Raw genomic sequence first — 14,177 nt, forward strand, 5'->3', positions numbered from 1 at the left:
ACTGGCCACCTCTATAAGAAATTTAGCAACAGCCAAAGTCACTTTTGGGGACTTGTCTTCCAGCAGGAACTTAGTATAGAATTTATCTGAACTTCTGGGCAGTTTACACAGCAATGGGGTGATTATAGAACAATGAGCCTGATTATAAAAGCTACAAGACAGAAAAATGTGCTCCATCATCTCCACTTCCATATTCCTACAGGGGCACCGTCTTTCCTGAAATGGGGCACCAGCAGCTCTGCCCCGAAGTAATTCAGTAAAGTAAACATTACAGCTGGCCTTAGAGAAAACACTGCGGTATTTCTCCACCTACAGGTTCTTTAGGTAATCAGCCAGATGAAAAGGCCCAACATAATGGACATACATTGCACTGGGAAAACAAGAAATGTATGAGCGGGTGCGCAAATTGCAAAAAGCTATGTCCCACAATCTGACAGATTTGAGAGCAATATTCAAAACCAGATTGAGGAGGAAAGGGGAAGAGACCGATTGAAGCTGCCTTCCTGGCAAGAAGCTTGGACCAGCTGCTCACATAGTTATCCTGGGACAAATATGGAAGCAAACCTGAGCCCTTCCCAAAGAGACTAACTTCCATCCAAAATTTTAAAGCATACCACCAGGCCCGAAGTGAAAAAGAGCTTTCCCCAGTTTCCAACAGAAGTACAGAATTGGGAACACAATTTGGGAGTTGAAGAAGGGTCTTTAGGAACTTTGTCTGTTGCCTATCTATCTCAGATGTTAATCCCCCTATCCAGATATTAGAGGCATATAAGAGCTGGGCAGCAGGCCTCGCATTGAACACTTTGATGGCAGATGGTATGTACATGCCCCCTTTGGTAAAAAAGAAACGTGTTATTGCAGATGAGCTAACTAATGCTTTGTGAAGGGTGGCCGATCTATGGGCATTTCAAGACAGGGTATGATGGAATGACAACCCCAGGTATGAGAAGTTTTTAACCTGTTCCAGGGTATGCCCGTCAAGGGACCACCGGCGTTGGGAAAATCTGTTTTCAAAAACCATAACTTTGGATTTCCCAAAGTTAATTTTCAAATCATTAATCAAGCAGTAGTTAGAAAATTTCATTAAAAGATGTTTCAAACCAGGTCTAGAACGGGAGAGAATAATGGCATCATCTGCATAGAGTAGAATAGGAGCTTTCCTTGCACCAAGTTTGGGCAAGTGTCCTTTGTGATCTGACAGGGCCTCCTCAACATCGTTTATATACAGATTAAACAGCGCAGGTGCGAGGATACAGCCCTGTCTGACTCCTCTGGACATAAGGATTTCACTAGAGAGCTGTTCCTGTGTGCCAACTTCCTTTTATTTGTCCGGGATCTCCCACCAATCAGTTTCATGGGATGACACCGGGTTCTTGTATTTTGAGATAGGGAGAAAAATGTCTCCCTATTCACTTTCTCCACACCATGCATAATTTTGTACACTTTTATCATGTCTCCCCTTAGCCTCATTTTTTCCAAGCTAAACAAATCAGTTGATGTAATCTTCCCTTGTAGGGGAAATGCTCCAGCCCCTTAATCATTTTAGTTGTTCTTTTCTGCACTTTATCCTTTTTTAGGTGTGGTGACCAGAATTGTACATAGTATTCTAAATGTGATCGCACCATAGATTTGTATAAGGGCAGTATGATGCTGGCCGTTTTATTCTTAATTCCTTTTCTTATAATGGCTAACATGGAGTTAGCCTTCTTTACAGCGGCCGCACACTGGGTGGACATTTTCATTGACATGTCCACCACAATCCCAAGATCTCTTTCTTGTTTGGTCACCGCCAGCTCAGATCCCATTAAGTTATACTTGAAGTTTTGTTTTTTGTTTTTGCCCCAACATGCATCACCTTACACTTGCTTACATTGAACTGCATCTGCCATTTGGATGCCCACTCTCCCAGCTTAGAGAGATCCCTTTGGAGCTCTTCACAATACTTCCTCATTTGAGTGACCAAAAAACAATTCAAAACAAGAGCATATGGAAACACACTGCAGTTCCGTGCAAGCAGAGTTCCTTATAAGATGAACTGCTACACTACAATGGGGGCATGTTGATCATAGAAACTAAGTGTGAGTGCTTTTTGATCTGTTTCTCCACTGACCATGTAAAGTCCAACTACCAAGTAAATATAACAGAGAATGTGTCATCGCTTAGGAGGCAAAACCATTTTTTCTTCTGACCACACCTTTGTTTCAGTAATGCAGAAGCAAACAATTTCTCTCCAATTACCTTATATAGGGGACATTAGCCATGCTGACTGGGAATGATGGGAGATGAGATCCAAGACATCTGGCGGGCACAAGGTTGGGGAAGGCTCCTACACAGGTTATGTTAGTTCATCTGTTTTAAGTTGGTTTGGACATTTCTGGCTTTGAAGGGGTAGGATGGCATTGTATTAACAATACAACCAGAATTTTTTATGTAGGCAATGCATAAAAAGATAAGAGCTTTCACAGCAAAATAATGCTTACAATATTTTAAAATGGTTGTAAGTGACAAGATTTACTAATATATTCTGCATGCTAATATCAATAAACCTTTAAAATATATGATCTTCTGTTGTTGGGTGGGAATAACATCATCTTCATTAACCTTCCTAAAACCATTCATTTACAATTGTATTGAAATTTGGTTCACCCATTCAAGTTCTATTCTAATTTATTAGTTGTGTCCATGAAGTACGTTATCAGATTTTATTTTTTAAACAAGTTAGTACACCTCAGTAAGCCAATTTTCACATACATGGTGTAGAAGTTTGCAAACGTAACTTTTAAAGAAAAAAAAATCCATTATTCCAATTCCATTATTCCAAAATTCCAATTCCATTATTCTTACATGTGGATGAATTGCAGAATATGGATATACAGTAACTTAAATCTACTTCTGTTCTTTAAATCCGAATAGGAGCAGCAATAAACATTATAGAAAGAGCATTTGTGAGCCTTGTGAGCTGAAGTCATTGTAATATCAGTATTAAAGAATAACGATAAATGTAAATTAGCCCTTTGTCACCTTGAATATGTGATTAAGGCTGCATCCTATACCCACTTACCTGGGAATAAGCCCCGGTTGAACTCCGTGGGATTTAGTTTTGAGTAGGCATATAAAAGATTGTGCTGTTAGGACAACAAATCCTTACCATGTAGTCTTGAATGTTTGCCTTAAGGATGAAAAAGCACCTTCAAGGCATTCTGAAGTGTATTTGTGCACAAACGTATAAATATTACTAACTAGAACAGTGATATTAAAGCTCTTTTAGACCAAGGGCCTGATTCAGTTACAGAGCAGGGGCTGCATCCAGTGGTTATGTGGGACCAAAGACAAAAATGGGCAGGGTCAATGCCAAATATACCAGCATATTTTAGCTTAAATCTCTTACTGTTGGTAACTTAGGAAAGGCATTTTGGCCTTTTAGAACCGGGGGGGAGGGGGGATGTACAAAAACCGGGAATCACCAAACTAACACCTCTGACCTAGAAAGATAGTCAGCAAAAGAGAACCATTTTCAAATCACATCGGTTTCCTGCCTAATGAAGATTTTAAACTCCCCTTATACCTATTTAGACTTCATGTGTGGAAACATCTTAAATGATTCTAGCCATAAATCATTTCCAGCTGAGCCATTTTTCTGGTCATGCATGCATGTGCTGTCATAGTAGATGTTTGCACACATAAACCCAGGCCGGATCTACACTACTGCTTTAAAGCGCTTTTTAACAGTTTTATAGCGTTTTAAAGCAGTTAAAGCGCTTTATAAATGTTATAAAGCGCTTTAAAGCAGTAGTGTAGATCCAGCCACATTGCATGGGAGTGTTGGCTGCATTTGTAGGATGCACTGAGAAAACTTGTGAAAGCAAACACATGCATGCTACTAATACCTCTGTCTTGTGTGTGGATGGCAGGTTTGGGCTACATAAAGATTCATGATGCTCTGAATTACAGAAATGAGAGAATGATATATGGTAGCAAATTGAATCTCCAGATTGATATAGTATAGCTTATGAGTACCAGATATTGAGAGATACAACAGGGAAAGGTGTGTTGCTTTCATGGTGGGCCTTCAGTCTATTCTAACAGAGCAGCTCTTAATGTCTGGATTAATCAAATATATTTGCGTTGTGTGTATGAGAGGGGGAAGGTGCCCATTTGAATGCTCTCTCTGAGGTAACCATAATATTAACAACCCCACCCACTTTACAAAAGGAAATGCCTTTAGTGCCATTTGTACCCAGCCTTTAGTACCAAGGCTGGGTACAAATAAAAAAAAAGTACTCTGCACATGAACAGAGGCTATTCCTAAGGATTATTTTTCATCTTTTGTATAAATCAAAGGTCGCAACTCCCCAGAAACCTTTTAACCCCACTCCGTGCACGTTTCCTGGGAAGCCGAAGGCCCGATGGGACTTTTGCTTCCTAGCAATAGTGTTGTTGTTGTTGTTGTTTTAAGTATATAACGAGGCGCTGGGAACGGGCGAAACTGAGGGATGCTGCCGCCTGGCGCGTCAGAGGTTCGCGGTTCTCCTCCTGAGGCAAATTGGCGGGAGCAGCCCAGCCAGGCTCTTGCAGTGCGGACGCCTGGCCGGCGGGCTTGAGGGGGGCGCTGCGACGGGAGGCCTCGGCCGGCAGCGGCCGCGGCGAGTGGGGGTGTGTGTCTGCCGGTTCCCGCTGGCCGTCCTCCTCTCTCTCTCCGCCGTCGCCGCCAGGGGCGGGGCGACCGAGCCGGCCTCTCTCTCTCTCTCTCTCTCTCTCTCTCTCTCTCTCTCTCTGCTTGCCTGCCGGGCAGTCCTGGCGCTGCCGGTGCTCGGTGGGGTCTGGACCGGGGAAGCCAGCCGCCGCCGCCGCCGCCGCCGCCATCATGAAGGAATGCGAATACCGGCAGATTCCTCCGGGCACCCCAGCCGCGCCTCCCTCCTCCGAGCCGCCGGTGCCGCCGCCGGCCTCCGTGGGAGTCACCACGACCCCGGCGCACCGGCCCCGCCGCAAATGGGAGGTCTTCCCCGGGCGCAACCGCTTCTACTGCGGCGGCCGCCTCATGCTGGCCCGCCACAGCGGCGTCTTCCTCCTCACGCTCGGCCTCATCGTGGTCACCAGCGGCCTCTTCTTCGCCTTCGAGTAAGTGAGTGGGTGAAGGAGCCGGAGCCCCCCCGGGGGGGGGACCTGAGCAGGCACACACCCGCCCCCCTATGCTTGATTTTATTGATATGCAAAATTTGTACGCTCCTTTTTAACCCCAAGGATCTTCATAACGGAGCATCGCCACCACCACCGCATATTGTTATTATTAATACGGTATTTACATTTATTATTACCTCCACCACCGTTCGGTTAAAACTGCGATCAGCAGTGGCACAGCAGATTCCAGAGGGGTAGCCTTCTTGGTCCCTCAAAGCAAATCCCCAAAAAGTGGCCTGTGGCAATCTGACAAGTGCAATCCTGTACATCCCTACCTTAAACGATGCCCCATTGGGTTCAATGGGACTTGCTCCCAGGAAAGTGGATATAGGACTGCAGCCTGAAAGACTTAGCAGATGTGCTGTGTAGTGTTTATTCAGAAGTAAGCCCCACTATGTTCAGTTTTAATGGAGTTTCCTCCCAGGTAAGTATGCATAGGATTGCAGTCTTATAGTGGTCTTGCGTTTTTGTGGGTGGAAGCCCACTTTGTCAGACTGATATCTAGTTCATGAAAGCTTATGCCACTGTAAATCCATTTAATTCTTTCCGGTGCTGTAAGTCTTTATTATTGTGTGTGTTTGCACGTAAGCCCAAAGGCACAGCATCAACCTCAAATTGTTGGGCAACATCATACAGAAAAGCCCCCAGGAAATAGAGAGATTTCCCCCTCTCTCTTGAAAGGAAGGGAGGGAATGTATCACTCTTTATTCTCAACGGCATTCCATGCTTTAGGGACCATCACTGGAAAGGCCTTGCCTCTGAGTATATATAACTGCACAGTTTTTCTTTATTCCTTGTGGGTTTCCTCCTGTGGTAGCTTTATTTTAGCAGAAAGTGCTTTTCCAAGTTGAGGCATCCTTCCCCCCCCTGCCCTTTTTTTCCTTGCTGAACCCCCATATCTGCTGCAGTCGTTCATGCCATATCCCATTCTGTTCTGGAGGCTCTCCCAATCCTTAGGAGCAGCTTTTACATAAGAACATAAGAGCTCTATTGGATCAAATCCAAGGGTCCATCTAGTCTAGCACTCTGTTCACACAGTGGCCAACCAACTCTTGGCCAGGAACCCACAAACAGGACACAAGTGCAGTAGCACCCTCCCACCCATGTTCCCCAGCAACTTGTATACATAGGCTTACTGCTTCTGCTTTTCAAGATCTGTGAAATTTGGGTGTACTGACAAAGACATCACTGGATACAACTCTATGTTTTAATCCCACCCTTCCTCCAAAATGCTCAGGGCAGCTCCTTTATTCTTGTGGTGACCAAATTTTTCCTGATCCAAGGTTATCCTGTGAGCATTATGGCTGAGTAGAGATGGGAAACTGTGTCTCCCATATAATCCAGCTCTCTATTCACTGTTCCATACTGACTTCCTTTATATTACCTTGACAATAGGACTGCAGCCTCTCGGGCCCCATCAATCCACTTCATCTTTAGGATTGCAAGAGTGGCTAATATTAGGTAATTATAGTCCATGTTCAGGGGCAATATTTCTGGGAATAGGGAAGGGGGTTGTTGCCTTCATGCTGTGCTGGTGGCTTCAGTTGGGAGCAAAGAATGTTCAACTTAAATAACCAAGCAGGATAAGTTAAAACATTAGAACTGGATATGGGCATTTAGAAGGCATTTGATGAAGAGAGAGCCAAGTTATTTCAGAATCTCAAAAATGGGTTAGCAGACATTAATTGAAAAAAATAGAACCAACAGCAAAAACTTCAGGACAGGTAAAGGAAGTACTTCTTTACACAGTTAATAGTTAAACTATGGAAACCACTGCCACAAGATGAAATGATTACCACCAATTTCAGTGGCTTTAAAAAGGAACTGGACAAATTCCTGGAGGAGAAGGCTATATGATTATATGCTATCAGAAGCAGTAAGCCTATATACCCCAGTTGCTGGGGAACATGGGAAGGAGGATGCTGCTGCATTGTGTCCTGCTTGTGGTTTTCCCATCAATAGCTAGCTGGCCACTGTGTGAACAGAATGCTGGACTAGATGCACCTTGGTCTGATCCAGCACAGTTCTTCTTATGTTCCTAAAAGAACCAGGTCTTTATGTCAGAACCTGATAACAATGTAAGACATTGTAAGAGGGTTCCCAAGGAAAGTGGAAGATGATAAATATATGATTATATCTAATCATATATGTATGAATTACTACCATGACTGGAGCAGAAATTGAAGATTTTGTACTTGATTCAATGTATAGATTAAATTAATCATGGCTAAGGAAAATATTAGACATCGGACGTTATGATCAAAAGAGGAAGTTTTAAAATGAAGTAACTAATAGTTTATTTGGAGAAGGTAGTCCTAGGATTAAAGGTTACATGTGTTTAGTGTTTTAAAGTCTAGAACATTAGTCAAAAGAGAGAAATTCAGAGAAATAACAGAAGAATTATGACAACTAGATTAGGTACCAATGGGAATTTCCTTTCAAGATTTTACTTTTTAATTTTGTTTTAGGAATAGCAGTAGTGATCAACAGTGTACCTGAAAGAAAAAGGTTTCTAGACTTCATAATGGGTGACTCACAAAGGAAATTTAGGGGTAGGAAACAGAAGATGATGTGACTTAAGGAGGAACAGAAACTAGTGGGTGCAGAAAAGGCAGAAGGTGCAACAGGGCAAAAAGATGTGTTAGAAACAAAGGCAATAGAACTGAATGATAAGTTGAATGAATAAAAAGTTAGAATTAAAAGAGTCAAAGATTTTCTGTCTATTAAGCAGCATCTCCCCTCCCCCCCCTTTTTTTTTGAGATATGGAATAAGACAGATAGGTTGTTAACCCTTGGAGATTATTCCAAGGGTTACAAAGAGAAGGGAGGTTTGGCCTCAAGTACTGAGGAGTCTGATGATTTCTTTGTTCAGTTATTTACTTCTGATGAACCTAACAACCAAAATATACAGTCTTTTTTGCCCACCGAATGGGTGATTTTTTCAATTCATGGAATGACACAAAAATTACTATTCTTGGTCTAGAAAAAGGTCCGTTCCGGATTCCTTTTACTGTCCCATATCATTATTAAACTGTGAATATAATATCTTTGCAGTTATATTGACCAAGGCTTGATAAGGTCATGCACAATATCATCCAGTATGATCAGCAGGGATTTATACAAGGTAGACAATTTTTAAAAAATAGTTGATATTATTGATCAGTTAAACTGATAGAAAACCAAAGCAGTTATTACTTTTGTGGATGCTGAAAGGTATACAATAGGATTGAGTGGGATGTTTGAAATATGCATTAAATAATTTTGGATTTGGACCAAATTTTGTTCGGTGGGTTGATTTGAGATATGCAAAGCCGCAGGCTGTACTCATAATAAATAGAACAGTTTTCCATTCTTTTCAGTTATTTAAACAAACCCTTGTGTTACATGTCCCCTTATTTGTTTAACTTATATCCAGAACAATTGGCAATAGCAAATAGGGAAAGCAAGATTAAAGGAGTTAACCTACAAGCCCACGAAGCTAAAATAAGTTTGTTTACAGATGATACAGCCCTAAGAGTTGTAGAACTACAGGCGTCTTTAAAATCATTGGGGATTTTACCAAGGTCTCCAGTTTCAAGATTAATCCTGTGGAAACATAACTTTTAATTTTCTTCCTGCCTCAGGAAGAAATTAACCACATCCAACATTTAAAGAGCTTTACAGATAAAAATAAACATAACTATTATTTGAGATTAGGTTTTCTTGTAACCCCAAAGTCTTAAATAACCTAAATTAATATAGATTTTCGCAGAGGTGAGTAGGTCATCAAAATTAAATCTTGCTTGGTTTGGATGAATATCAGTTATCAAGAATCTTCTCCCAAATATTTGTTTTTTGTTACAAACTGTTTAAAAAGCCTGAAGGACCTCAGGAAGGACATTTAGACAGGAATCACATTTCAGCAGGCCATCTCTAGAGGCACTTCTATTGTTACATCCTGAAACAGACGAGAAGTGGTGGAAAGAAGCACCATACCACTACCAGTAATTTTGAGGATATTGGACAGATAGAAAAGTATTATGCCCAGGTAAGTTACCAATCTCCTCTGTTCTTTTTAACCCCAATTCAACAAGGATGGTCAGCCTGGATCTTTTCAAAGTTAGATGAAGCAGGGATTTGGTCAGTATAGATACTGGATGCAACATGGTTGTTCACACTATTTCAGGAAGAGATGGGAGAAGTATAGTCACCTTTTGTGGGGGCATATCTTCCAATTAGACATTTTGGTATAGTTGGAGACCAGCTAGAATAGATTTTAAGAAATAAAATTGATCATTATCACAATTTTATTTATATTGTCTTAAATATTAGGAAGGATAAACTAGGGTACTTCACAAAATGAAATAGTGATTTTCAAACAGCAACATCAATAGGATTGTAGGAAATTTAGGTGGAACTAGATAGACAGTAGCAATGTCTTTAAAAAGAAAACTGTGTTATGGTGATGGCACAGTGGTATATGATTCTGTTAAAAATATTGAAGCTGCAGCAGAATTATTCTCATGGTGGTTGGAGATGTGGCAAAGAGAGAGAAGATTATTGCTGCTATTGGTGGCAGGGTAAATAAGTTAAGAATCCCTGAAAACAAATAATTCTAGCAGCAATAAACAGAATTCTTAATGTGAAACTACCTCTTGACACTAAAGTATTCTTGCTAGTGTATGTTAAAGGACAGATGACCCTGGATAAGGAGACTCTACTGTTTTATATAATTGCAGCTAGTAGAATTATTTATGCAAAGTATTAGAAGATAAATTTGATTCTTAGACTTAATTTATTACATGAAATTATAGTTTATAGCAACTTTAAATAAATCATCTTGGGTTATTGTGTCTAGCCAGAGCTTGTTCCTTGGTTTGTTCATAATTTTGAACAAGATTGGAAATGGTTCATTCAGTTTTGGGACTATAAATAAATAACAATGATTGGTGATCTCTTAACGTTTAGAAGGGGTGTCCCCAAAATAAATAGGGTGTATTTGTGACTTAACATAGCCATCCATGCTAGGTAATATGAGATTGTAAATACATTTCAATCTGATATTCAGAATAGCCAGTCAAAAAAGTAGTGGAAGGGAAGAATATGAGGATCTCAAACCCTCTTTGTAAAGGGTTATACTATTTTTGGCTTCTTTGGTTTATCCTTGTAACATATTTGGTAATCTTTTGAAGTATGAAATCATGATAGAATGGTTGTATATCTCTGTTCAGGCCTTACTCCCCTCTAAGATAAAATAACCGCTTTGTATTGAATTGTTATGAACCCAGAGCCAGTTTACAACATATTATAATGAAGGGCGAAAGGCAATAAATGTTTGAAATCCAATTCCCCCCCCAAAAGAATTAATCAATAAAATGGACCTTTTAATCCAACTGTGCACTGGCGACTCTTCTATTCTTACAGTGTACACATCCCTGCTCCCAAAAATGGGACCTATAGGAAGTTTAGGAGAGGACGACTATCTCTGATAGTTTTGGTTTTGCAATAAAATGGGTCTCTTGGCTCCCTTTATCTCTCTTCCCCCCCCCCCCCCCCCCCCGCTTGTTCTTCATTGCCTGGTATGCCAGTAAGCTCTCTCCTATCAGTCAAGGCGTCCTGAGACTTCACTTCAGATGGGTTCTTTGGCCACCTCTTAGTTCTGTTTGCCGCTCACTACAGCATCCCACCAAAAGCCCTGATGTTTTGCTTAAGAAGTAGGATATCCTTTACTCTAACTTACCTCCCTAGTAAGGGACTTTGAGAGAAGAGATGTTTTCACGTCAGGGATCATAAACTCTTCAAACTTTAGCATACTGCATAACAAAAGGGTCCTGCATTACATGCTTTTTATGTATGAAAAAGCCCAGTAAGGACAGCAGCATCACACAACTGGGGAGAGACTTTAACATTATGTATCACCAGCTTCTCTTGCAGCTCCACTCCACCAAGATATTATTTAATTCCTTTGTTTTTGAATTATTATGACCCTCAAGTCAGTTTACAACAAAGTATAACAAAAAGCAAGGTATAAATTTTTAAATGAATGGGTAAGGCTCTGGGTTCTCATTCTCTCGTGCCTGTGTTGGGGGCAGGGGGAGATTTTGTACCAATGGGGCAAAGGGGCAAATTGGTTCCCTCTCCCCCGCTTCATCTTCCCAGCCCTGCAAACCTGAGTTAATATTTTCATCATTAGTTATCCTGAGGTAACAAATGAAGTGAAATGAAGAAAGATGACTGGCTTCTTTAAGAGATCTGAGGTTGCATTGATTTAAGGGGTTGTTATTTGAAATAGTTTTATGCCCCTCCTCAGCCAAAAGGGTTTCCAGAGCAGCTTGCATAAAATCAGTTAGACAAGACAGTCCCTGCCCACAGGTTTACGATCTAAAAAGACACAACACACAAGGAAAAAGGAATGGGGAGAGAAGAGGGGTTGGGACAAATGACAGAAGCATTCAAGAAGCCAACTTGTGAGAGGCAGATGATTCCCAACCAGCCTTAAGAACATTAGAAGTGCCATGCTGGATTAGACCAAGGTTCCATCTAGTCCAGCACTCTGTTCGCACGGTGGCCAACCAGCTGTTGACTGGGAACCAACAAAGCAGGACATGGTGCAACAGCACCCTCCCACCTATGTTCCCCAGCAACTGGAGCACACAGGCTTACTGTCTTGGATGCTGGAGGTAGCACATAGCCATCAGGGTTAGTAGCCATTGATAGCCTTCTCCAGGAATTTATCCAACCCCCTTTTAAAGCCATCCAAATTGGTGGCCATCACTACATCTTGAGGTAGTGAGTTCTTCCAGATGTGTTGGTCTATAGCTCCCATCATCCCCAGCCAGCATGGAGGTGTGGTAGGAGTGACAGTTCCTGTTGTATTGTGTATCTCTGGTTGTTTTGAATTCCTAAACACTTTTATAAATTAATCATCACAAAGAGGTGCTCAGAATCCATTTCCCTCAATGCTAGTGGGGCTGGATATAGTGACAAAAGGATGCTCTGTACATGCTGAGAGGTGCTGCCTTCTCCATATACAAAGCATAATAGCCCCAGTTCATATGTGATTTGGGAAGCTCAGGCTCTGTGGCTTAGTGCTGACACCTTTCTTTTAGGCGATCCAAATTCAACAGTAAAACAAGGTTTATTATAACAAATGACAAATTTGTAATAGTAACTATAATCCTTAACCGGAGGGCACACTGTGTTTTTGGATGGTGAAGGACCTGTAGAATGGGTAGGATTCATTATTGTATACTTGTGAATGAGTAGCATAATTGCCTTGTGGGATGCAAAAAAGCCCCTAGGAAATATTAACTTACTTGAAGTAGGATGTTAATGCAAATACAGTTTTGCTATTGAAAGTGAGCTTTGGGCTGGCTTATTTCTCTTCTCCCTACTCATATTCTAAGCCATTTGGGGCTTGTGTATATGGAGAGGGAAGATCTTCCAAATGCAGCCTTATGAAGGCAGGTGTATACGTGTGCATGTATCGAATTCGGGCTATGTCCTAGGATATCGCGTCACATGGAGACTGCTTGAAGCTGCCTCTGTTGATCCATGTGGTGAGCCATTTAGGATGTCTCAGCTTATATCTGTTCTCCATGGTTTGTCTCCTATGCCACTAGTAGTATGACAGCAGTATGGGGACAATTCAGACTATTCAGCTGCTATACTTAGGCATTTTCCAGCAGCCTTTATATGACTGCTGTATTGTGAGAAGGGATCATTAATAAATCTGTTATCTAACATGAGTCTAAGAGCCCTGTTAGGCTTTTTGCACTAGGTGTTTAGTCAGGGATGGAAAAAGCACCTTAGAGGCCAGCTTTGCAACATGGTGCCTGGTATATCCCCCCTCCCCGCCCGCCCCAAGAAAGGTGTTTAGCTCCCCTGTTAAATCACCACTTAAGGGTCACATCTTACATTATATGCACCCTCTTTGACTGGTGGGCTGCATCTGCCTACAGAGATTAATGACTCTGGGGGTGGGGCAAGAGTGCTAAAGGATTCAGGGATGAATGTGAAGGGCTTATTGAATGTCCTTCTGTCCTTGCAGAAAGGAAAATTCAGGGGACAGCTGTAGCAGATGATATTGATGTTGATCTGGTGTAGCTCCACAACTGAACTTGGGAGATGCATCATATTCCTTTAATCCTCTCAGGAGTGGGTAACGGGAAGTATTTGGGCGGCTTCCGTGTATGTGTTGGAGTCCGTGTGATTATCAGTGCTTATAATAGTAAAATCCTTTAGCAGGGTGGGGAGGGGGGGGCAGTATTTTCCATTTTCCTTATGTAAACGGCTTCATTCCCCAGAGCACTGGTCTTGTCTAAAGCTTCTGCTTGCGTGTCCAGCTTGGCCTGTCTTTGGCGGTGATTTAATCTTGGATTTTTAGCAGTCAGGCTCTAGAGTTCAGAGCTTGCAGTTTTGGACAGCAGACACCTGCATCTTCAACCTAGGAAAGTGGAGTCATAAGCTCTATCTTCACAACCCTAAGTCTGTGGGTCAGTTTTGTATCAAGTGTTTAACCAGCCCATGTTGGAGTCACTGGTGTGATTGTGGTGTATGTCTTTTTGCACAGTAACCATCACTGATTTACAAAGTGCATGCTGTCATCTTCCTCCTGCTTTGTACATGCACTGGCTGCTTGTGCAGCTAACCACACTACTTTGGCTCCCTGTAATCTCTGTGCAGTTGTTTGCACATAGAAACCACCTTCTTGGTCTCAGAAACTGACTTTGCTTTGTTAATGCTGCTCCTTATGTTGACATGACAGCATCTTAACTGGCTTCACCTCTGGATTGACAGATAGATTAAAAAAACTGGAGCAAATCAAAAGGAGGAAGACAGCCTTGGGATAATTAGGGGCTCAGTCCTCTGCCTTTGGACCCCTGTTATTTAAGGGTAGGTGACCATGCAGTCTCCCAGATTGGGCTGGAATTGGAAGGACACATTACCATTCTGCCTAGTTTACACTACATCTTTATATCTATGGTTCAAGGACATCCTACCATCCTCTGCCCTGA

General features: G+C 41.8%; 1 protein-coding gene across 8 annotated transcripts in view; it reads left to right on the forward strand.

The window, feature by feature from the left end:
- Nucleotides 1–4,808: 4,808 nt before the first annotated feature.
- The window catches only part of ZDHHC18 (zinc finger DHHC-type palmitoyltransferase 18), a 50,516-nt gene continuing 41,147 nt past the window's right edge, over nucleotides 4,809–14,177 (forward strand). For 2 of the 8 annotated variants that reach the window (XR_010026090.1, XM_063140477.1), the window contains exon 1: nucleotides 4,816–5,121. Coding sequence is in view for 6 of the 8 variants with exons in the window: in XM_063140477.1 (XP_062996547.1) it covers nucleotides 4,865–5,121 (257 nt within the window). In the remaining 2 variants the exon portion in view is untranslated. Of the gene's footprint in view, nucleotides 5,122–14,177 lie in introns of all 8 variants that reach the window. The other 6 variants (XR_010026091.1, XM_063140481.1, XM_063140482.1 and 3 more) reach the window with 5 other exon arrangements.

This window comes from Elgaria multicarinata, chromosome 13 (genome assembly GCF_023053635.1).
Source record: "Elgaria multicarinata webbii isolate HBS135686 ecotype San Diego chromosome 13, rElgMul1.1.pri, whole genome shotgun sequence".
Taxonomy (NCBI): domain Eukaryota; kingdom Metazoa; phylum Chordata; class Lepidosauria; order Squamata; family Anguidae; genus Elgaria; species Elgaria multicarinata.